At 46.4% G+C, this 24,870-nt stretch overlaps 1 protein-coding gene across 6 annotated transcripts; it reads left to right on the top strand.

Annotated features, from left to right (window-relative positions):
* The first annotated feature begins 900 nt into the window (after positions 1-900).
* Positions 901-24,059, top strand: EXD2 (exonuclease 3'-5' domain containing 2). Of its 6 annotated transcripts, none has more exons than XM_073348456.2 (9): positions 901-939; positions 2,377-2,772; positions 4,607-4,863; positions 6,763-6,889; positions 8,271-8,596; positions 10,802-10,908; positions 11,155-11,290; positions 20,658-21,014; positions 21,609-24,059. In XM_073348456.2, exons 2-9 carry the CDS (start codon positions 2,434-2,436, stop codon positions 21,823-21,825), a joined length of 1,866 nt encoding a protein of 621 aa, XP_073204557.1. In that variant the 5' UTR covers positions 901-939; positions 2,377-2,433; the 3' UTR covers positions 21,826-24,059. The 6 variants fall into 6 exon arrangements, with proteins under 6 accessions (XP_073204557.1, XP_073204553.1, XP_073204558.1 ...); XM_073348452.2 differs by having other exon boundaries at positions 913-993; XM_073348453.2 differs by having other exon boundaries at positions 929-997.
* The last annotated feature ends 811 nt before the right edge of the window (positions 24,060-24,870 follow it).

Raw genomic sequence — 24,870 nt, forward strand, 5'->3', positions numbered from 1 at the left:
CAATGCTTATTTCTTGGGTCCAGAAGCAGCGCTGCACCATCTGCAGCTGCTCCGTGAATGGCACCAACAACCTTGAACTGGTTCTCACTATGTCCCACAGCAATCTGTCCTCCAAGGAATCATTATGTTTCCCACCCATTCAGTTCTTCTTGTGGTTCTGCAAATACTTCAGGATTGTTAGATACCTTTTTACTGATATAACTGAATCTACACTAGTGCCGATATAGCTACCGCTGCTCATTGGAGGTGGTTTAATTATGCTTTAATAATTATGTCGATGGCATAGAGCGGCTCCTGGAGTGATCTTACAGCGGTACAGCTGTGTGGCTCTAAGCTCACTAGTGTAGACATGGCCCTAGCCAGCCCTACATATAGAACTGGAGGGTATTTCAGGCAAAGTTACTGTGGAGACCAAGGATTTATGCATTTCACCTAATAATCTAAATTTAGCTTCCACAACCTGGACTTCTCTCTTTGACACCCTACAGAGCTGGTACCGACATCCCCATGACCATAGGCTGCTTTCCAGCATAGACAGCAAGTGTGAAAAATCAGGACAGGGGGTGGGGGTAATAGATGCCTACATAAGAAAAAGCCCCAAATATCTGGACTTTCCCCATAAAATCGAGACATCTGGTCACCCTACTCCAACATGAACTAGAAAGTTTATCTAGGTGTCTTATGACGTGCACGGAGCTTTGCACCACTGATTTAACCACAGAACAGGTATTCACCCCAGAGCCCCTCGGGCAGCTGGACTCAATGCAGTCCCGGCACAGCCAGAGAGCGCGTGCCGTACAAGATGGCAGCGCCCACAAGCCCAGGGGGACGCCGGGCTGCACGGGAGGCTCCGCCCACTAGGAACAGGAGACCGGAAGTGTCCGTTAAAGGGGGCGCTCTGGGCGTGTGCCCGCCGGAAGTGTCCGTCGGTGCAGCCCGGTAGGTTCCTGCTGCCGGAGAGAAGCCGGCGTTCCGCTGAGGGCCCAGGCGCAGGCAGGTGGGGGGCAGGGAGGTGGCTGCAGATCCCCGCGCGCGGTTCTCTGTGCGGGGCGGGCGTCGCTGCGGGAACACGGTGCTGCTGCTTCCCTGCCGCGCCCGGCTGCCGATGGCGCCTCCTCGAGTGCCCAGCCCCGGGCACCCCACCGCTGCGGACCCCAAATGTGGCCCCGCCCCAGGAATTTCCCCCCCGGGGGGGGGTGTCTTCCCGCGTCCCGCCAGGTGTGCGCGGTGGCGTCGCGCTGCCAAGGGCAGAGTTTACAAGGGGGTGTTTCCCCCTCGAGCTTGTGGAGTCCAGAGCAGCCTGCGGGGTGTCTCGTGTTGGCCCCTCCTTGCTGGTGCGTTCAGCTCTTCCCCGGATCTGGGATGTGTGGGGGTGACCCAGCGGATGGGTGGTGGGTATGGTGCTGCCTGGCACCTCCCACGTGGTTCGGCTTGCAGGGTCGGGGCCACCACAGGCCTCAGTCCTGCAAACAGTTAGACACGTGTAACCATGCAGGACGTGAGTCCTTCCAGTGAAGTCCGTGGTACTTTCATCTGCAGGTATTCACGTGCTTGAAACTGTTTGCAGGACTGGAGTATTAGAACCCCATCCTGCAGATGAGTGGCTTTCCAGGTTTAGCTTTGCACAGTCAGAGACATAGGACTGGAAGAGACCTCTTGTGTCATTGAGTTCAGCCCCTGCCATTGCAGGCGGCATCATCATATGGTCCTATTCATCAAACTTCATCTGAAAATTAAGTTGTTTACACTGGAGGACATTGAAGAAGTGAGTGGGGCTACACATGGGTGAATGGATCATCTTGTACTATCAGGGCCTATATTACTTAGGACAGGTTTACTGTTAAAATGCTGCACCGCAGTAGCACTTAAGTGAAGACGTTCCTATGCTGATGGGAGAGCTGCTTCTGTTGGTCTAGTTAATCCACCTCTGCCACAGGTTGTAGCTGTGTTGACAGGAGAAGCTCTCCTGCCAACATGGCACTGTCTACACTGGAGATTAGATTGTATGACTACATGGCTGAGGGATGTGGATTTTTTGGGAAATACTGGTTTTTGGTACAAATTTCTGTTCTTAGTTACACTGATGTAAATGAGTGGATTTACTCTAGATTTACACTGGTGTAACCAAGACCTGAATTTAGACTCATTAGCTTTTAACACACTACTGCTCCAGAGTGTGTCATTTGCTTTGATCCCTGATTTATTCCTGAATAGAATTCAGTACATTTTAAAAATTGCATTTTGCTTTATGATCCTGATCTGTGCTTAGATCTTTGTCTGAATAGTGGCAGTTTGATTTTCTTAATTTTATATTAAAAATTTTGAATAAATTCTTTAATATCTATCCTTTATCTGTCCCTCTTTTTTTCTTTGCAGTCTATAAGAAAATTCTGCAATGCTATTTTGAGTGAGTGAAGCAGAGGAGGATGAAAAATGCTCAGACAAACAGCAGTGACAGTTACTGTGGCAACCCTGTTGAGCGTTGCAGTAGGGGGTCTCGTTTTGTGGAAAGTAAGCCAGCGTCGGAAAGAAAGGGTCCGTGGTGGTGGTAAACAAGGTGGAGCTCTGAGAAGGTCAGGCGATGAGGAACTGACGGAAGTGGAGGAGAAGGAGTTGCATTCATATGTCGGTTCTCCCACCATTTCCTGGGTAGAGGAGATCCTTGGTGCAAAAATAGTGATAGTTTCAGAGGCAGAGGAGTGGGATCAAGTGGAACCATTACTGAAGAAGGAGCTTCAGAGGTGGCCAGTGCTTGGGATTGACTGTGAGTGGGTAAGTGTTTGATCAAGGAAAATCTGTCCTCCAGCCTCCTAGGGCAAAGGCAGAGAATTGATGAGGCTTTGAAGATTTCTTGCGCCAACACCATTTCTGGTTTTAGTAGTTAGAATGGACGCACCAGAAATGACTCTTGAAATTGCCTGTGCAGTTACCACCAGGGAATGCAATAAGGGTCTATTGATTTTGATTTTAGTAAAAACTTAAATTACCTGAGCATGGATTTGAAGTATATTGAGATCATCATTCGTTAAAATTTTGGAATAACTCTTAACATATTCCATTGGTGGAATTATAACTGCTTTTGATTGGCTAGATACTATATATTCGTACAATGTTTCTTTCAAGATAACTTACTAGAAGTGTATTAATTCAGCCTTATTTTTAAGGCGTTTACATATTTTAAAAATTATAACTAAAAATAAACTAAAAGAGGAGAAATCACAGCTATTTATAAATGTATATGTAAAATATTGGACCTAACAGAAGATGAAATTCCCAGAAGAGGGCCAGCACAAGACCTATTTAAGTGGTCAAAACCAGCTTTCAGTGGGATTTAAGTGATGTCTAGACCTTGGGCTGGCCCTCTTCTGAAGGGTGAATTTCACCTACACTACATACATTACCTTAGGCGTGGTCTACACTAGGGGTGATCGATCTAAGTTACGCAACTTCAGCTACGTGATTAACATAGCTGAAGTCAACATACTTAGATCTACTTACCACGGTGTCTTCACTGCGGTGAGTTGACTGCTGCCGCTCCCCCGTTGACTCCGCGTGCGCCTCTCATGGCAGTGGAGTACAGGAGTTGACGGAAGAGCACTCGGGTCGATTTATCACGTCTAGACTAGACACGATAAATCGACCCCTGCTGGATCAATCGCTGCCCGCCGATCCGGTGGATAGTATAGACATACCCTAGGCTAAAGGGGAAAAAAAGGACTGAATGGTGAAATCCGTTAGGCTGTGAAATAGTCACCCAAGGAAAATGGGGGAAGCCACATTGCTTGTCTCTCTTAAAATTAGACTTGACAATGCACTACAGAATATACTGTGTGCAACAATGCTACAGTGGACTGGGGTTCTCAGGACAAATTATTTGGTGGCCTCAGAGCATGGCCACCAACTCTTGCTAGTGGTCGTTCTCACACTTTTCTCTAAAATACTTAATTAGCTTTAGGAAAAACAAACAAATATACACGTCCAAATCATTGTAATTTTATTTATTACTAGCTAGTAAGTCTTTTGTGAAGAGTGATACTAACAAGCATACAAGTATCACTTTTCACAGCAGACTTACTCGGCAAGCCTGGGGATGAATTAAGCCCTGGATGGGGGTCAGGGGAGGCAGTGGGCAGGCTGAGTCTGAAGCCCGGTGTCCGGAGGATGGGGCCTGCCACCACGCAGCTGGAGCCCCAGGCAGAGCCTGGAGCCCTGTGGCCTGAGACTCACCACCCCAGGAAGGTGGGGAACTCACTGGCTGCCTGCTTCTCCAGCATTGTGCCCCAGGTGTCTCCAGAGGTGGGCAGGGCCCAACCCCTCCTGGTAGCCCCAGCAACCAACACCAAGTCAGTGCATCCAGGAGCACCACGGAGTAGGAGAGGCCACTACTTTGAGCCCCCTTTCCCCCCCAACCACAGCCCAGGATGCTGTGGCTGCAAGAAAAGGCCCTGGTGGCTGCATGCGGCCATAGTGGCCGCATTTGAGAAATGCTGGACTAGATCACTTAATATGTCTTTTCCATCTGTAATGCCTAGGATTCTGTTGTGGTTTGTTCTGTGCCCATATACTAATACTCTAACGCCAGTGCTGTTTGGTTCTTTGGTTTTAGGTGTCAGTGGAAGGAAAGGCCAGTCCTGTATCCCTCTTACAGATGGCCTCTTCCAGTGGCTTTTGCATTCTTGTTCGATTGCCCAGGTTGGTTAGCAGTGGACAGACTGTCCCAAAGTCTTTACTGGACATCTTGGCAGATAGCACTATATTAAAAGTTGGCGTTGGATGTTGGGAAGATTCTTGCAAGCTACTTCAGAACTATGGCCTTGCAGTCAAAGGGAGCATAGATCTCCGGTACCTAGCCATGAGACAGAGGTGCGTATCCATAAACAACAGCAGTGTATTTAGAGTGTACAATTTTAATTGGAAATCTTAAAAAATGGATTTGGTTCTGATGAAGGATGCCACATTGGTAGTCCTGGATTTGTCCTCCTAACAGTTATGGCCTGGGTAGCAGCAATGCAAGCCTCCTCTTCCCCCCCGGCCCTTGTAGTATGCCTCAAACTGTGACCCATGCAGACCACTGTTCTGGGGACAAGGGGATAGGGTCTCCATGGCCCGTTCAATCCTTGTGCTCTGTACTGAGGCTGTGAGTATGGAAGCCAAGTAGTGCCAATTGTGGTGGGGGCTTTTGTAACAAGGGCATCTATTAAGAACTCAACTAATACTTCCAAGCAGTGTGTATATATTGTAACTTCTACCCAGTGGCTCACAATTTCAAACTAAACTAGTATTGAATTGTAAGAGAATCTTGATAATTAAGACAAAGACCTAAAAGAGGCAGAAAGGGAAACACACCTTGTCTCCGTATACAGTAGGCTGTTTTTTTCTCTCCATCTTCTAGGGTGTACAACTCATTTTGTCCTCTCTGAAATGTTCTTGCAGACACATTCTGAGTTCTTATCGGCTCTCATACCATGGAAAACACTGGTTATATGATAACCAGGTGAGCAGCCTTCTCACTCCATATCTAACAGCCAGGATTTGAAACGTTGCCTGTCACCATTTACACCGTGAACATAAACACGGCAACTTAACTGTTCATTTATCTGCATGGTGACCAGTGAAAGGAAAGTTAAATTTCAAATATTGGAGACCCTATCTTCCTTCCTCCCACCTAAATATTTGGATTTGGCCTACATTGCTCCCGGGAGGAGGAGGAGAGGGCAGACTGACATGCATACTGGATAGTGCTCAGTGATCAAGGAGGACCCACAAACAAATTCCAGCTATGCAAACTGGATGTGTCCATTGGCCTCCTTGCAGGTTGCCTGTCCTAGGTGTCATTAATTTGGCTTATCAGAGGTCCAAACTCAGTGGTCTATAATAATCTGTGTGTGGCAGGGTGCTTCCTATGTAACTGGGTACCTGCATACACTGTCCTCAGATACAGGTTAAAGAAACAATCAGCAGATGAGTGGAAAGAGATGATTATCAGACTTCTTGAGAAATGTACACAATGATCAGCTTTTAATTTCCTCCTTTAATAATTGTTTCCAGTGAAACATTAAAGATACAATAATATTTTCTGATATTGCTTTCATGTTAAAGAAATAAAGTTATAACCTTTTGCCTAGAAACACTCTTCAATTGCAATATTTTACAGGCCTTTGGTGTGTAGGTCTATTGGTCTTGTGCCACTTCTTTAGCAACCATGAGTTTCAGACAACACGGAATCCTTGAGTCTTTCATTGGACAGTTTAAATGTGTATCTTCTGATTCTTCTCCTCTAAAGCGATGACTGGATCTCTCATTTCCCAGCAAAATGTAGCCCATTCATGGCCATTTGATCTGGTGGCATTTCAATTCCATACAGCAAACTTGCCCATCACTGTAGGATATCTCTCATTTTCATTCAGAGGCAGACAGCTGATGGAAAGATCCCCACTCTTTCTCTCAAAAAGAATTCTTCTTAGACTCTGTAATGATCTAGTGTCTGTATTATGTGAAACAGCTTCAAGCGGGAATCGGTAACATTCATGCTTGAGATCTTCTGTTCCAAAACCAACCAGTGACCTAAAGACGAAAGAACTATGCTAGCCAGTGAAGCTTACAGATGAGCAGGTGTCCTGTTCCTATAGTATAGTACATACATCATCTAATCACACACTTCAGTAGTTCCTCTTGTTCAAATAGATCTGGGGTGGATGCGAACATTTTTCAATTTGATTGGTGCTTGTATCCATTTATTTGCTCTTGTTTGTTAAACTGAAGGAAGGATCTGCTCTGTAATGGACTCAGCCTCAAATCTCTAGCTGAGAAAGTCCTGAACTGCCCACTCGACAAGTCTCTTCGCTTGCGCTGCAGCAACTGGGAGGCAGAAGAGCTGACTCAAGACCAGGTGTGTCTTCTGATTGTAGTTATTCTAAAGGGCAGGATTTGGAGTCGAGATCTGTGGTCTGTTCCAGCTCTGCCACAGGCTCAGTGTTTGACTGGTCCAGATGCTTCATCTCTCCCTACCTCAGTTTCCCTCTCTTTAAATGGGGATTCTTTCCTGTTTTGGGGTGGGGTGGAGGCATTCAAGGCTTAAACTTTGGAAAGCTGTTTGACATATTTGGATGTAAGGGGATTGAAGTGCCAAGTATTATTTCTGTTCATAGGCAAGCACCAGGGAACTGGTGATTGCTGATCTGCGTGGGTTTTCTGAGTGATCTGTAGCTGATTTGGGGATTGAGCCTTGAAGGTGCTGAGCATGTTTATCCTGGTCCAGCAAAGTACTTGAACACCTGCTTAACTGCAAGCACATGACTAGTTGCATAGACTTGAATGGAACCACTCATGCTTAACGTTAAGCAGATGCTCTAGGACTTTGCTTGACAAGAGCTTGTGTGCTCAGCCCCTTGAGGATTGACCGTATAATGAGCAGATTATCATTCAGCTTTTTGAGAGTAGGGAGGTAACCATATAAAGGATTGTCTGCCTTTGAAGTCAGTCTGTCTGTGCCATCATTTTGAATGGTGTACAATGGACAGGATTACGGTGAGCATATGTAAATATTGTCTTTTGAGCTCTGCATGTCCTTCAGTCGTCTTAAATTGACTTTGTATCTACAGTTTTCAGAGTAACAGCCGTGTTAGTTAGTTAGTTAGGAAATGGCCCACCTTGATTATCATACACATTGTGAAGAGAGTTGTCACTTTGGATGGGCTATTACCAGCAGGAGAGTGAGTTGGGGGGGGGGGGCGGAGGGTGAGAAAACCTGGATTTGTGCTGGAAATGGCCCAACTTGATGATCACTTTAGATAAGCTATTACCAGCAGGACAGTGGGGTGGGAGGAGGTATTGTTTCATGATCTCTGTATGTATATAATGTCTGCTGCAGTTTCCACGGTATGCATCCGATGAAGTGAGCTGTAGCTCACGAAAGCTCATGCTCAAATAAATTGGTTAGTCTCTAAGGTGCCACAAGTACTCCTTTTCTTTTTGTATCTACAGTATAATACCTTCTGACTCCCTCTAGGGGTCAACTGGCTACATTGCAGATTACTGGAAGGGCTTTGGATTGCATAATGAAGAGGAGGGTCTGTGGTTCTAGGTAGGGAGCACTAGAGGCTCCCAGACAGGAACTTACGCTGAAGTGAGGAAGTCAAATAAATGCTGCTCCCTCTTTACCTAGAAAAGATGTTTCACATTTGCTGTGTTGGGGGATCTTGTCTCAGGTCCTCACAAGGCATTAGCCCTCCTTCTGCACAGTAACACAGAGCTCTGGCTCTTTTCCCCAGGTCACTTATGCTGCCAAGGATGCCCAGGTCTCAGTGGCTCTGTTTCTCCATCTGCTGGGATTTTTCTTCATCCCTGCTACAAGTGGAGGTGAAAATGCTGCTGTTGTTTGGGAAAAAGTACTGGGCAAGTGCCAGGGCTTGACAGATGTCCCATTCAGAGGAAGAAGCAGCAGCAGTCTAGGAGATGATGGAAATGGAGAGGCGGACGCCCAGCAGAAACCAAGGAATCGGAAGTCTGCAACTAATGGCCAGTCCCCAGTACATCAACAAGTGAAGGATCCCCGCAAACAGAAGCGAAAACCTCTGGGTGTAGGATATTCTGCAAGGTAATTGCATGAGCCTTTTTTACTATATGCACCTTAACTAAGTTTGCGAGGACAGGATTTTGATTCTTCCAGCCCTGCTCATTATGGTTATGCACATTCACTACTGCTGGTGTCCAATAGCTAACCCTGAGAGTTAAATGTAGGATATAAGTGATACATTTACCAAAGGATAAAAGAGAGCTCAAGATCATTCTGATGCTTTAGAGATCCTAATCCACTGAGCGCACCTCAGAGCAATATGACATTTGTCATTCTGCTTTCTAAAATAGGGATATAATCAGGTATAATTTGACTGCCTCAGAGCTCAAGAAGGAAAATCTCTGGCCTGCGCCTAAGCAGAGCATTTCACAGTTGGCTAGGCAGGATGGATAATGTTAGACCGAGGGGGTCGTTTTCTTCTCAAGCACCAGCTTAACTATTGCTGGTGGCAGAATATAAGACTTCAACCAATGGTCTGATCTGAACAGGTAAATCCTAAATTCTTATGTAACAATGGAATCTGACTGTCTGAAACTTCAGTTATTTTATTTACAATGCTTTTTAAATTAAAACAAGTTAGATAAACCTCCTTAATCTGAATCCAGGAAGGGGAGATGCAGAATTCATATGCCTGTTTTTAAATTTAATTCGATTATATCCGAGATATTTATATAAACAAACATCAGGAATTAAACAACTTCAGTCATAGCTAAATGAAAAAGAAAAATAGATATTTCAACGTTTAACTTTCTCTGTTAAAATTCTTAGGTTAGCTGTGGGGGAGATAATTTAATGGAGCCAGAAAAACTGATTTGTTAGTATTCTTTAACAATTAAAATAGAAATAACAGTGTTCTGTTATTACTTGTAATTTTCTCTGGTCACTTCATATTTTCAGCAAACATTTTGAGCCAACATCAAACAGTCCAAGAAGGGCTCAGCCCCCTAGGAAAAACAAAATAGCTGGTATAACAGAATTCTGAGCTACATCCAGGCTGATGTATGTATGTATTTATTTATTTTTTAAATCAAGAAGCCCCTTCATTAGAGACACTTAAAACTAGTCAAGACAAAGTGCTGGAGAACATATTGTAGGGAATAATCCTTCCCTGGTCTCTAGGGTTAGATTAGATGTGATTCAAAAGGTTTTTTCCATTGCTGATTTCTAGGAGAATGTTTGTTTTAATTTGAAATTGTATTTTTAATCCCTAAATCACTCAGATGACACCTTTGATGGAGCTATTACACCTGCTTCTCCATTTATTTTCTGTATCCTCTATCTTGGCTGGCCAGGCTAAACAATGTCACCTTTACCACAAAAAATTCCCACCAGTGCTTACTACCAGTTCACCTGAACTGCTGATAGGAGCCTTAGAATAGACAAATCCCAGCATCTTCATTTGTTTGTTTTTATCACCATGTACTAGTGGAAATATTTTTGTCAAATTCCCTACTGTAGAGACCGTATGAATTACTGAATAATTTAAATTTGTGCAAGAGTTCTTGGCCTAATGCCTCTTGTGGTAGCAGTTCAACTCAGGGAATTCGTACAGCTGTGATCACACTGGTGCTGGTGAATGGAGTAAGGATTGTAGGGGAAGGAGCACTTTACACTACAACAGTAGCTGTCCATCTCTGCTCCTGACAATTATCTAGCTTTGTTGCCACAGTTCTGCTCAGGGCCTCCTGGTTGGAAGATGCAGCACATCTTCCTCCTCAGGCATTTAGTTTTGTTAAAGGGGTGCTGTCAAAGTAAAGATGTCATTTTGGAGAAAAAAAAATTCCTTCCCTGTATTGCTGAAAACACTGGAGAGCATCCAAACCAGATTTTAAACAAATAAGTTACTTTTCACCATTGAGAGTTGCTCACATTTAATTCTGAAATGTAAGCCTGTTGTCAATGATAGCTTCAACAGAGGGTTCAAAGTTCCTAGCTTCATGGGTATTGGCTACTGATCTGGGAAACGGATCCTTCACAGTCAGTAGTTGTAGCCAGAACAGTCAGTCACTAAGGATGTTGCTGCCCTCGGTGACAGCCTGTTCTGCCAGTATGGTACCTGACCCATAAGTACATGTTGCTGAGGGCTAGAAGTGTGTGTACTCTTGGGGGCAGTCGTCTGACTTAAAGGATGCTAGGTGTATGCAGCATGAAATATGTAGATACATAGAGCTCAGTTTCTGGGGTCCTGTTTATTATAATTGTCATGATGTTCACCCCGTTTCACAGAAAATCTCCCCTGTATGATAACTGCTTCCTGCATGCACCAGATGGACAGCCTCTGTGTACTTGTGATCGCAAAAAGGCCCAGTGGTACCTGGACAAGGGCATTGGAGGTACGTATGCCAGTCCTCATATTAGTCTGTGTCTAGGAAAGAGATTTTTTCTTTGCCATGATAGTGTTGGGTGAGAAATGATACTTTTGAGAAGGGGCCCAGGTCTGAACAGAGATCCAATTATTGGAGATGTTGGGGGAAGGAATAAACAGGATGTGTCCCTTGACTTTGTTCATAATTCATTTAGCTTTTCACCTGCACTTCTGCAACTGTTAAAGGCCTCCCTCTCTGCGTCCACCTTTCCAGAGTTGGTGAGCACAGATCCATTTGTTGTGAAGCTGCAGTTCGAGCCCTCAGGACGTCCTGAGTCCCAAGTCGATTACTATCTGACAGTCAAGGAGAACTTGTGTGTGGTGTGTGGCAAGAGAGAGTCCTACATCCGGTGAGTTTTTACACAGTGCAGGGAAGAAAAATACATCTGGTAGAGTAAGACCCAGACCCTGATCAAGTTCAGTCTCTACCATAAGGAACTTCATGTTATTTACCAGTGGGAGGTAAACTGGGACACAGTCATGCTTGTGTAGAATTCAGTGTATATATCTCGGGTAGGCTGAAGCCGTTCAAGGACCACATGATCATATGTAAGGACTATGTTTTAGTCACAGGTATTTTTAGTGAAAGTCATGGACAGATCAGTAAACAAAAATTCATGGCCTGTGGACCTGTCCATGACTTGTACTATATACCCCTAACTAAAACTGTGGGTGCTCCAAGGTGTGTGTGTGTGAGAGAGAAAGAGAGAGGGCAAGCCGTGGCTGCTCCTCGGGGCTGGGGGGGAGAGAAGGAGGAGGGGGGCTGGCAGGCTTCCCTACCCGGGAGCTCTGCGCAGCTCCCCGGAACCAGCCAGCATGTCCCTGCAGCTCCTAGGGTGAGGGAAAGCCAGGGGGGCTCCGTGCGCTGCCCCCACCACAAGTGCTGGCTCCGCAGCTTCCATTGGCTGGGAGCGTGCAGGCAGGGGCAGCACGTGGAGCCCCCTGGTCCCTTCACCTAGGAGGTGCAGAGACATGCCAGCTACTTCCGGGGAGCCCCCCCAAGGTAGTATCGCCCCGCTTCCTAACCCCCTGCCCTGAGCCCCCTCTCACACCCAAACTACTGATGCTGCTGAGGTGGGAGGGAATGGGGGCGTGGTGGCCCGAGGCTGTCCCAGCAGTGGCTGGTGCGGCTGGCCCAGGAACTGCTCGAGCTGCACGGGAAGGCCCGGAATGAGCCACATTGGCCTCTGCAGAAGTCACGGAATCCATGTCAGACTCAGAGCCTTAATCGTGTGTCTCTGGACAAGTTTGGCATGGGAGAGAGGTTGGCACTCCTTGCAGTAGAGAGCAGTTGTGTTTACTCTCACTAGAGAACAAGCTGTGTTCAAACAGAGTGCAGACTGCAGTCGAGCCTGTACAGGCTAGTGGTACACATACCTCCCCAGTTTAACTCTTTTTTTTTTTCAATGAAAGAGAATAACAAACCCTCTGTGATGTTTTAGGAACAACCAAGACCAGTAAGGGGTTCTGTCACTGCCTGCCCTTTAACTTTAGAGGCCTTTGTGCTGAGCAGCTGTGGTTCAGATCCCTGACACCAGTAGCCAGCCCACAAGTGTATGCTCTCACCAGTCTAGTTACTCCTTGGGGTGTGACACCAACAGCCCTTCCAGTTCCAAGTCTCCCCAAATCTGTACTTCCCGAGTTCTTAACTATCAGATACTCTGACTTTTCGGTTTGTCACCTGAGAAGGTGTAAAACCAGCCACGTGGATACCAGCTACTTTGACATGCACGTTCCCCACAGCTTGCATGCCAGAGACCTGCTTGGGGTAAAAATAAACAAAAGGTTTATTTAATAGCAAAACCACAGATTTGAAGATAAGAATAAAGGAAAGCAAACCTATACAGGTTACACAGCAAATAAACACAACCTCAGGCTTTTACATTTCCATATTAGATAAAATCTCTTTTATAATACAGATTACCTGTTGCCATAAGACAGTTTCTCAGCATACCCACTACCTAGAGGTGGGATCCAGCATTCATGGAGAGTGTCTTGCCACAAGACTGTCCCTCAAGGTCTGGATAAAAAGCTGAGTCCCAAGCCTGTTCTTAAAGGCTTTTTCCTTTCTTTCTTTTTTTTCCTCTGTCTGTGGTGACTCATGTTTATTCAGAGTGGGGAAATTCCCTCTTGACTTGATAACCCGGATGTCTCAATGTCTCTAATGGCCCATCATTGTCTTTCCTGGGCTGGACAATGCATCAGTACTTGAAGCCAATTTCATGTAAACTTCTGGTTTTGGCGGTGCCCCTCCTTGCTTCACTGCTTAGCCCCCGCTGGGAGGTGTAGTTGAAGCTGTTGCATGGATTATTAACACAGTTTTCTATAGTCACAAATACATAGCTCCATAACCACAGTCTGTACACACATCTCGTAATGACCATCAAGTTCAGAACATTACAAGCTTTCATAAAAGACCTTATTCGTTATACTTTTATAGTACAATAATACAGTATGCAATCATTTTGATTTAATTGATCATTTTGGGGACTTAAACTATCTGTTTTCCCGGTCGGTGTCCGGACCCTGACTGTCACACTGTATTTAATGCTGTTGTTGGCATTTAAATGGCCCAGGTGAGCTGTGACAACTACATATCCTTAAAGCTAATTGGTGTGGAGGGGAGTGAGTTCCACTCTGCTCCCAGCTAAACAATAGCAGCTGTAAAGTGTCCTGCAAGGCTACCTGAACTGATTAGCAACGTGGTCGCTTTAGAGTTTGACAGTTGTGCCTTTATAGCAGAAAAAGACAGATGTTTATTTTTAAATGAAAGCTTCCAATTTTTGAAAAATTCATCCAGATGCATCAGAAACTGGAGAGAATCTGAAACCCTTTGTGTGATCATTGGGCTGTCTGACTGCAGATTTCTTCTGGGTAAAGGGTGTTTTCTTCATCGATTTTTCTGGGAAAGGATGTTGGAATGTTTTTACGGAGGCCTGTACAATCTTGTTGCAAACTTTCCCAGTGGCTTTCCTTGTCCCTTGCAGCCCCTTGAGCCTAGGCCAAGCAGAGCACACGTGCAGTTCTTTTCATCCCTTCAGATGTCATATGAGAGCTCAGGGCTTCATCAGCTTGATGAAAATCTCCATATGTCTACTAAGGGTATGTCTACACTACGAAATTAGGTCGAATTTATAGAATTCGGTTTTTTAGAAAGCGTTTTTATACAGTCGATTGTGTGTGTGTCCCCACACAAATGCTCTAAGTGCATTTAGTCGGCGGAGTGCGTCCACAGTACTGAGGCAATGATTGACTTCCGGAGCGTTGCACTGTGGGTAGCTATCCCGCAGTCTCCACCGCCCATTTGAATTCTGGGTTGAAATCCCAATGCCTGATGGGGCAAAAACATTGTCGCGGGTGGTTCTGGGTACATATTGTCAGGCCCCCCTTCCTTCCTTTCCTCCCTCCCTCTGTGAAAGCAACAGCAGACAATCGTTTTGTGCCTTTTTTTTCCTGGGTTACCCGTGCAGACGCCATACCATGGCAAGCATGGAGCCCACTTAGCTCATCGTCATCGTATGTCTCCTGGGTGCTGGCAGACGCGGTACTGCATTGCTACATAGTAGCAGCTCATTGCCTTTTGGGAGCAGATGGTGCAGTATGACTGGTAGCTGTCATCGTCGTACTCCTGGGTGCTCTTTTAGCCAACCTCAGTGAGGTTGGTCAGGGGTGCCTGGGCAGACATGGGAGTGACTCAGCCAGGTCATTTCCCTTTTTAGGTTTCGTCTCATGGAGAGTCAGTCCTGCCGGCAGTCGTACTGCCCTGTCTTCTGGTGAGCAGCCAGGAGACAACGATGGCCAGCAGTCATACCGCACCATCTGCTGCCAGCCTAAGATCTATAAAGATAGATGAAGTGGATCAAAACAAGAAATGGACCAGAGTTGTTTTGTATTCATTTTCTCCTCCCTTCCTCCCTCCCTCCGTGAAATCAACGGCCTGCTAAACCCACGATTTTGAGCTCTTTCCTTGAGGGGGCCATTCTGTTTCTTCTTGATGCAAAGCCACCCCCTTTGTTGATTTTAATTCCCTGTAAGCCGTGTCGTCAGTCGCCCCTCCCTCCGTCAGAGCAGCGGCAGACAATCGTTTCGCACCTTTTTTCAGCGCAGGCGCCATAGCACTGGGAACATGGAGCCTGCTCACATCACCGTGGCAATTACGAGCACTATAAACACCGCACACATTTTCCAGCAGGATATGCAGAACCATAACCTGCAAGAAAAGCAAAACCAGGAGAGGAGGAGGCAACTGCAGCACAGTGACGAGAGTGAAGAGGACATGGACACAGACTTCTCTCAAAGCACGGGCCCCTGCAATGTGCACATCATGGTGTCAGTTGGGCAGGTTCATGCTGTGGAACGCCGATTCTGGGCCCGGGAAACAAGCACAGACTGGTGGGACCGCATAGTGTTACAGGTCTGGGATGATTCCCAGTGGCTGCGAAACTTTTGCATGCATAAAGGCACTTTCATGGAACTTTGACTTGCTTTCCCCGCCCTGAAGCGCAAGAATACCAAGATAAGAGCAGCCTTCACAGTTGAGAAGCGAGTGGCGATAGCCCTGTGGAAGCTTGCAATGCCAGACAGCTACCGGTCTGTTGGGAATCAATTTGGAGTGGGCAAATCTACTGTGGGGGCTGCTGTGATGCAAGTAGCCAACGCAATCAAAGATCTGCTGATATCAAGGGTAGTGACCCTGGGAAATGTGCAGGTCATAGTGGATGGCTTTGCTGCAATGGGATTCCCTAACTGTGGTGGGGCCATAGACGGAACCCATATCCCTATCTTGGCACCGGAGCACCAAGCCGGCAAGTACATAAACCGCAAGGGGTACTTTTCAATAGTGCTGCAAGCTCTGGTGGATCACAAAGGACGTTTCAGCAACATCAATGTGGGATGACGCATCTTCAGGAACTCTGGTTTGTTTCAACAACTGCAGCAAGGGACTTGCTTTCCAGACCAGAAAATAACCATTGGGGATGTTGAAATGCCTATAGTTATCCTTGGGGACCCAGCCTACCCCTTAATGCCATGACTCATGAAACCATACACAGGCAGCCTGGACAGTAGTAAGGAGCTGCTCAACTATAGGCTGAGCAAGTGCAGAATGGTGGTAGAATGTTCATTTGGGCGTTTAAAAGCATGCTGGCACAGTTTACTGAGTCATTTAGACCTCAGCGAAACCAATGTTCCCATTGTTACTGCTTGCTGTGTGCTCCACAATATCTGTGAGAGTAAGGGGGAGACGTTTATGGCGGGGTGGGAGGTTGAGGCAAATCGCCTGGCCGCTGATTACGCACAGCCAGACATCAGGGCCGTTAGAGTACAGGAGGGCGCGGTGCGCATCAGGGAAGCTTTGAAAACCAGTTTCAGGACTGGCCAGGCTATGGTGTGACAGTTCTGTTTGTTTCTCCTTGATGGAACACCACCCCTACCCCCATCCCCCTGGTCCAGTCTGCTTTTCTGTAAGCTAAGCACCCTCCCCTCCCCTTCCCCCTTCGATCACCGCTTGCAGAGGCAATAAAGTCATTGTTGCTTCACATTCATGCATTCTTTATTTATTCATCACACGAATAGGGGGATAACTGCCAAGGTAGCCCAGGAGGGGTGGTGCAGGAGGGAAGCACTGGGTGGGGTGGTGGAGGAGGGAAGAACAAGGCCACACAGCACTTTAAAACTTATTGAATGCCAGCCTTCTGTTGCTTGGGCAATCTTCTGGGGTGGAGTGGCTGGGTGGCCAGAGGCCCCCCCCCACACCTTCTTGGGCGTCTGGGTGAGGAGGCTATGGAACCTGGGGAAGAGGGCGGTTGGTTACACTGGGGCTGTAGCAGCGGTCTGTGGTCCTGCTGTATTTCCTAAGCTCAGCCATATGATGGAGCATATCAGTTTGATCCTCCAGCAGCCTGAGCATTGACTCCTGCCTTCTTTCAGCAAGCTGATGCCACCTACCATCTTCAGCCCGCCACCTCTCCTCGCGGTCATATTGTGCTTTCCTGCACTCTGAGATTGTCTGCCTCCATGTATTTTGCTGTGCTCTGTCAGTGTGGGAAGACAGCATGAGGTCAGAGAACATTTCATTGCAAGTGTGTGTTTTTGCCTTCTAATCTTGGCAAGCTTCTGGGAAGGAGAAACATATGCAGCTGGTGGAGGGAAAAAAAAAAGGGAGAGTGGTAGTTAAAAAGACACATTTTATAGAACAATGGGTAGACTCTTTCACGGTAAACCTTGCTGTTAACATTACATAGCACATGTGCTTTCATTACAAGGTCGCATTTTGCCTCTTATTGAGGGTATGCTGGTTTGGTGTGAGAGATCATTCACGCAGGGCCGGGCAACAGAATTTGGCTTGCAGGCAGCCATAATAAGCCAGTCTTTTGGCTTCTTTAACCTTCATAACATGTGGGAATGGTTTCAAACAGCAGCGCCCTCATTTCCCATACGAAATAGCTGTTGGGTTGGCCATTTTAAAATGGGTTGGCAATTTAAAAGGAGGGGCTGCGGTTTCCAGGTTAACGTGCAGCAGAAACCCAACTAACTGCCCCCCCACACACACACCCCCAATTCTCTGGGATGATGGCTTCACCCCTCCCCCCACCAGGTTGCTAACAGCGGGGAAGATTTCTGTTCAGCCGCAGGCAAACAGCCCAGCAGGAACGGGCACCTCTGAATGTCTGCTTACTAAAAGCACCCTATTTCAACCAGGTGATCATGAATGATTTCACTCTCCTGAGGGTAACACAAAGAGATAAAGAATGGATGTTGTTTGAATGCCAGCAAACACCGGGACCATACACTACAGTGCTTTGTTCTGCAATGATTCCCGACTATGTGCTACTGGCCTGGCATGGTGAAGTGTCCTACCATGGAGGACGGGATAAGGCTGCCCTCCCCAGAAACCTTTTTCAAAGGCTTTGGGAGTACATCCAGGAGAACTTTATGGAGATGTCCCTGGAGGATTTCTGCTCCATCCCCAGACATGTTAACAGACTTTTCCAGTAGCTGTACTGGCCGCAAATGCCAGGGCAAATTAATCATTAAACACGCTTGCTTTTAAACCATGTATAATATCTACAAAGGTACACTCACCAGAAGTCCCTTCTCCACCTTCAGGGTCCAGGAGCCCGCCTTGGGTGGATTCGGGGGGTACTGGTTCCAGGTCCAGGGTGATAAACAGATCCTGGCTGTTGGGAAACCGGTTTCTCTGCTTCCTTGGTGTGAGCTATCTACAACATCATCATCTTCCTGTCCCCCAAATGCTGCTTCCGTGTTGCCTCCCACTCCTTGGACGGAGTCAAAGCACAGGGTTGGGGTAGTGGTGGCTGCACCCCCTAGAATGGCATGCAGCTCATCATAGAAGCGGCATGTCTGGGGCTCTGAACTGGAGCGGCCGTTTGCCTCTCTGGTTTTTTGGTAGGTTTGTCTGAGCTCCTTAATTTTCGCACGGCACTGCTGCACGTCCCCGTTATAGCCTCTGTCCTTCATGCCATTGGAGATTTTTTTCAAATATTTTGGCATTTTGTGTTTTTGAACGGAGTTCTGCTAGCACGGATTCGTTTCCCCACACAGCGATCAGATCCTGTACCTCCCATTCGGTCTATGCTGGAGCTCTTTGGCGATTCTGGGACTGCATGGTCACCTGTGCTGATGGGCTCTGCATTGTCACCTGTGCAGGTGAGCTTGCCACGCTGGCCAAACAGGAAATGAGATTCAAAAGTTCGCGGGCCTTTTCCTGTGTACCTGGCCAGTGCATCTGAGTTGAGAGCGCTGTCCAGAGCGGTCACAACTGAGCACTCTGGGATAGCTCCCGGAGGCCAATACCGTTGAATTGTGTCCACACTACCCCAAATTCGACCAGGCAAGGCCAATTTCAGCGCTAATCCCCTCGTCAGGAGTGGAGTAAAGAAATCTATTTTTAAGAGCCCTTTAAGTCGACAAAAATGGCTTCATCGTGTGGACAGGTGCAGGGTTAAATCGAGAGAACCCCGCTAAATTCGACCTCAACTCCTAGTGTAGACCAGGCCTAAGGCAGTGTCTACGCTGCCACTTTCAGCGCTAAAACTTTAGGTGTTCAGGGGTGTGAAAAAACACACCCCTGAGTAAAAAAAGTTTTTTTGGGAGTACATCCAGGAGAACTTTATGGAGATGTCCCTGGAGGATTTCTGTAGCACCAGTATGGACAGTGCTTTATCACCGGGAGCTGCACTCCCGGCGCTAAAGCTACCAACCCTCATTCGAGGCGGTTATTTTTTAGCACCGGGAGAGCTCTCCCAGAGCGATAAAGCGTGACTACGCTGCCTATGTCACAGCGCTGCCGCGGCCATGTAGACGTCCCCTAAGTGTGCTCAGTAGTGATTTTGCAGTTGCTCATAACTTTATACAATTTGTTTCCACCCCTGAAGCCTTCATTGAGGGTAACATGCCACAGATGAAGGTTTTGATTAGACACTTTTGTGATACTAAAATGACCAGTGTGGCCATTCTTATGTTCCTATGAACGTACTCATTTTTGTCTTTAACTATGAACCAGCTCTGAAAAATACCTCTACAATGGCACTGTGGGGTCATTTTGGGTTGTGGGGTGGGTTGTGATTAATTTTCATTGATTTTTATATGAAGAAAATAAACAGAAAGATAATTGACTTATAGCTTGTATATGTTTCAATATACTGCATTCTTTATGGGATTGCCCATAGAATTCTGCAATCTTATTACTCGTCAGATCTGAAAGACATCGACCTAACACGTTAGGGTGGGAGTTAGAAAAGTAAAATAGGAGAAGACATGTAACCAGGAAAGGGAGGGAAGACAGGGACTAGGAAAAGGAGCGTTTAGGTGGAATGGAGGTTTGGCTTTCTTTGAATAGTCTCAATGTTTTTTATCCAAATGTAGCTAAAAGCAGGGCCCAAATTTCTTTGAATTCTTATGAAGGGTTTCCTGTTGATTCTCTCAGTAGCTTCTAGAGAGAACTTACCTAGGTTACAAAGGAGTTTTTTCTAATTGCCCTCCCTGCAAGACTCATACTGAGATCAGAAGGTCCAGCTGAGCTGCTACTTACTGTTCATTGTCATGAGTAATAAAGATTCTGTAGGCCATATTTTGCAGTTAGTTACAACTATGCAATTCTTTTGTGCCCTCTGGGGATGCACAGTGTAGCTGAGAGTAGAATTTGGTCCTGCATTTGGAATTGGGCCCAGTCCTGCAAGCACTGATGCATCTGCCTTACTTCACACACGAGTAGTCCCTTTGAGGTTAATGGGACTACTCCTATGAGTATCGGTACATACATGCATATGTACATGCAGGATTGGGGCTTTTGTTAGGAATTCTTTTGATGCACTGGCCAGGACAGAATCTAGTGATGTCTCTGCAGGGCTAACAGAAGTGGAAAGCAAAAATACATTTCTGTCACTAAGGTCATCAGATTAGCCATAGAGTACACACACAGAACTGATCCAATGCTATCTTCACAGGCGCTTTTCTGACTTTTTTAAAAAAAATAACTTTAAAAGAGTGGATTTGCCCCCCAACTCAAAAATAACCAAGATTATCCTCAGTCTTTACAAAAGAACAATACACTCCTGAGCTATGACCAAAGGTGGAAAGCTCCAGCTTCTGGGATGGTTCCTTTTCAATATCAGTCTTCCATCAGGCGGGTAAGTAGTAGCTGATGGCAGCAGCCGTCTGAAATCTTAGTGAAGACTGTTGCTATTTCCTTCCCAGGAAGAACATTGTACCTCACGAGTACAGGAGACACTTTCCCATCCAGATGAAGGACCACAACTCCCATGACGTACTGCTGCTTTGCACTTCCTGCCATGCCATTTCCAATTACTACGACAATCATCTCAAGCAGCAGCTGGCCGAGGAGTTCAGTGCCCCCATTGGCTGTGAGGAAGGGGTACGCCTGCTAGAGGACCCCCTGCGAAGGCAGGTCCGGTCAGGGGCCAGGGCTTTGCTGAATGCAGACAGCCTGCCTGACACCAGGAGGGAGGAGCTGTTGCAAGGAATCAAGGACTTCTTTAACACAGAGACCGTTACATCAGAGATGCTCCAGGAAGCAGCAGGCCTGGAAACCAGGTATTACAAGAGCCCAGTGACTAGGTTTAACGTTTCAGCCATCTGTATGTGTATAGTTATGTATTTAGACTTGAGTTACAGATAAAGACTCCTAGCCAGGGCCCTAGGTGCCCTGATACATAAATAGTACAGCAGCAACAAAAATCCCAGCAGCATTGGTAGAGCTAGTAATCGGCCTACTTTTTTTCCCGAGCTCCTTTAAAAACACCTCCTGTTGTTTTAATCTCCTAAAACCAGGGCCAGAGTTTAACAAACTGGGTCTTTACACAGTGCGTTACAAACACAGTGCTGCAGAGCTCCGTGCAGGCACAGGGAACCCCAGCACCGATACACTTGTGAGATTGGGGCTGTAGATTACAATGTGTTTCCTGCAGTGAGATGCTTACAGTCTCTCACTCAGGTTATTACTCTGCTAAGGGTGGGGGGAGTAGTCGGGTGGACAACTCTGTTGGCCCAGCCTGCCTAATTGAGCTTTGTGTTTGTCAAGTGCCCTGGGTGCGATGGCGCCCAGCACATCACGGCAGTGGGAGTTTTGGGAGGCCGAGAGTCCCATACCGGGCTTGCGTGAAACCAACCCCCCTTGTGTCTTGGCAGGATTTGGAATGAGCACTATGTGCCGCATGGGCTGAAGGTGGTGCAGAGCTTCGCCAAAGGGGGGCTGCGCTCGCTCATGGAGCTGGAGGGGCGCTGGCGGCAGCACTTCCTGGACACCATGCAACCGAAGCACCTCCCAAGGCGGTGGTCGGTCAACCACAATCATGGGAAGCTGATTCGAAAATATGGGGAGGACCTTCGGATCCAGCTGTCGTGAGAGCGACTCCAGACAGCGACTGGAAGGACTGTTTGACTCTCATCTCCCCGTTGGAACCGCAAGCTCCTGGGTGCGGGATGGCCCACGGAGACTCCCATTGTCAGCAGTGGCTCTGCTGGGACTCGACAACCCTACCAATGGTTAAATCACGTGACTTCAATGTTAAAAGGTGGTTGGGAATTTTTAACCATAGTCTGAATAGAGCTGCTTTGTTCCTCACCCTCTTGTTCTACAGAGAGGGGGCCCTCGTGTATGCAGACATGAGCCCCTCCTTTTTTATTAGACTGTTTGTTTCAATCCACAGGGGGTGTGCTAAGGAGACTTCTCCTCTGCTCAAAGTGACCATTCAAAAATTGGCACTTTCCTAACTGTTCTGATCCCTCTGCCATCTTTGGTGAGTGATGAACAGGGCAGATTCAGCCATAGAGGTTATAGCTGCGTGAATTTGTGATGACCAGCCGTCCCTTGAGAGGTGTGTTGCATCCAGTTTGTCCCCCTAATCATCTTGGATGGCTTCTTCACATGGGATATGAACCTTCGTGTTGTTTCCAAGTTCTAGTGTGGACCGATTCCCCCTCATCCCATGGCTGCACCTCAAACTAATTCACAATTCCAGCCCCACTCTTTACTTTTGGTGCAGGCCAGCTGCACCCGGGTTAGCTTTTCTTGGAAGAAACCTTCTGTCAAGGTTTCTTCCCCACTCTGAACTCTAGGGTACAAATGTGGGGACCTGCATGAAAGACCCCTTAAGCTTATTTCTACCAGCTTAGGTTAAAACTTCCCCAAAGCACAAAGTCTTTGTCCTTGGATTAGGTATAATGCTGCCACCACCAAGTGTTTTAGACAAAGAACAGGGAAAAGACCACTTGGAGTTCCTATTTCCCCAGAATATCCTCCCAAGCCCTTACACCCCCTTTCCTGGGGAGGCTTGAGAATAAACAAGGTGAGCACAAACCCCTTGGATTTTTAAGACCCAAAAAACCCAATCTGATTCTTAAAATCAGAACTTTATTAGAAGAACAAAGAAAAGATAAGAGAATCTTACAGGCAGTCAGATTCAAAACATAGAGAATCCCTCCAAGCAAAACCTTAAGTTACAAAAAGACACACAAACAGGAATATACATTTCCTCCAGCACAGTGAATTTACAAGCCAAAACAAAGAAAATCTAACGCATTTTCTAGCTAGATTTCTTACTAACTTCACAGGAGTTGAAGGGCTTGCATCCTTGATCTGTTCCCGGCAAAGATTTCACACAGACAGACAAAAACCTTTTTTCCCCCCCTCCAGCTTTGAAAGTATCTTGTCCCCTCATTGGTCATTTTGGGTCAGGTGCCGGCGAGGTTACCGTAGCTTCTTAGCCCTTTACAGGTGAAAGGATTTTGCCTCTGGCCAGGAGGAATTTTTTAGCACTGTATACAGAAAGGTGCTTACCCTTCCCTTTATATTTATGATACCTTCCCTAAAGAGACATTCCTGTTTCATGGAGGGGGTCCCAATGTGAAGAAACAGCACTTTTGTCTCATTGAGAACTGTGTCAGAATTGCAGACAGGTCTCTCAGCCTTCTGATGGCTGCTGCTGCATCTTGAGGAAAAGTGACATCATTTGTGATTCTGTCAGTTTGGGAGCACGAACAGTCAGAAATCTATTTAAAAACAAAACAAAACACCTTTCAGACGCACAATGTGTGTCTATAAAAATGTTACTTCCCAATACAATCTTCCTGTGTGGATACTCTGATGAATAGCTTTTGGCAAGCACCCTTTCACATCACTCTGAAATGGGGTCATCTGTCTTACAGAGGATGTGGCGGGAAGAAAAGGCTTTTTCAGAGAAGTAGTATTTTCTAGGCATCTGTACACATAATTGGAAGCCAGGAGCCCTAGAGTGCTAATCCGGACTCAGACGCTAACTTGCTGGATGGCTTTGAACAAGTCACATAACTGATCTGTGCCTCAGTTTCCCCATCTGTAAAATGGGGCTAATAATACTTACCTACCTCACAGGGATGTTGAGGCTTAATTCATTAATGTTTTGTAAAATGCTTTGAAAATGTAAGCCATTAGGTGAGGATTAATTATTACTGTTGATTTTTAAATGTTCAGCATTCATGTTTCTGCCTGGTGCTAGATTTTAGTTGTATTTAACTTCTTTTAAATAAAAAACCCTTTTTCTTAACTGTTCTGACTCCTCTGCTATCTTTGGTGAGAGATGAACAGGGCAGATTCTGCCAGAGAGAGGTTATGTCAGCATGAGTTTGTGATGACCATGTGTCAGGGTTCCTTCCCCACTCTGAACTCTAGGGTACAGATGTGGGGACCTGCATGAAAACCTTCTAAGCTTACTTTTACCAGCTTAGGTTAAAACTTGCCCAAGGTAAGTTTTTGCCCAAGGTAAGATTTTGGGGGGAAAGACGTTTCCAAGCGGGCTCTTTCCCTGTTATATATTTGTTAGACATTTGGTGGTGGCAGCAATAAAGTCTAAGGGCAAAAGGTAAAATAGTTTGTACCTTAGGGAAGTTTTAACCTAAGTTGGTAAAAATAAGCTGAGGGGGTTTTTCATGCAGGTCCCCACATCTGTACCCTAGAGTTCAGAGTGGGGAAGGAACCTTGACAGTGTCCATCCCCTTTCATAGATCTCATTGCAATAACCAACCTCCTGTCCATAGTGACAGCCCAGGATATGGCCTTGGCCTTCTGTGACATAGATGTTCCCAGGCATCTATATTAGTACCCCTGTGTCCAGCCATCTTCTCAGTATTTTGCGAAAGGGGGTCATATGTGGTCTCTGCTGAAAGCTAAGAACTATCTGACTGTTAGGGTTATTGCAAGTTGTTTGTACAGGAAGTAGTTTAAGAAATATGTAGACTATTGGATTTCAAAGTTGTTGAAAGTCAGTCTTGTCACCTGAGGCAAGGCCCTGGTGGCGTCTGCGGGCTCTCTCAGTCAACGCTGAGAACAATGGACATCTGAGGAGACAGTCTGTGTTTACTGTCTGAGCCAGGTGAAGGCTTGAGGATTTACCAAAAAAAGAAGAAAAAAAAA

This window comes from Lepidochelys kempii, chromosome 6 (genome assembly GCF_965140285.1).
Source record: "Lepidochelys kempii isolate rLepKem1 chromosome 6, rLepKem1.hap1, whole genome shotgun sequence".
Lineage (NCBI taxonomy): Eukaryota > Metazoa > Chordata > Testudines > Cheloniidae > Lepidochelys > Lepidochelys kempii.

Coding starts and splice junctions, on each gene's coding strand:
- EXD2 (XM_073348456.2), top strand. CDS start 2,434: ATGCTCAGACAAACAGCAGTGACAGTTACTGTGGCAACCCTGTTGAGC. Junction 2,773..4,606: donor TTGGGATTGACTGTGAGTGG/GTAAGTGTTTGA, acceptor CTTTGGTTTTAG/GTGTCAGTGGAAGGAAAGGC. Junction 8,597..10,801: donor GGTGTAGGATATTCTGCAAG/GTAATTGCATGA, acceptor CCCGTTTCACAG/AAAATCTCCCCTGTATGATA.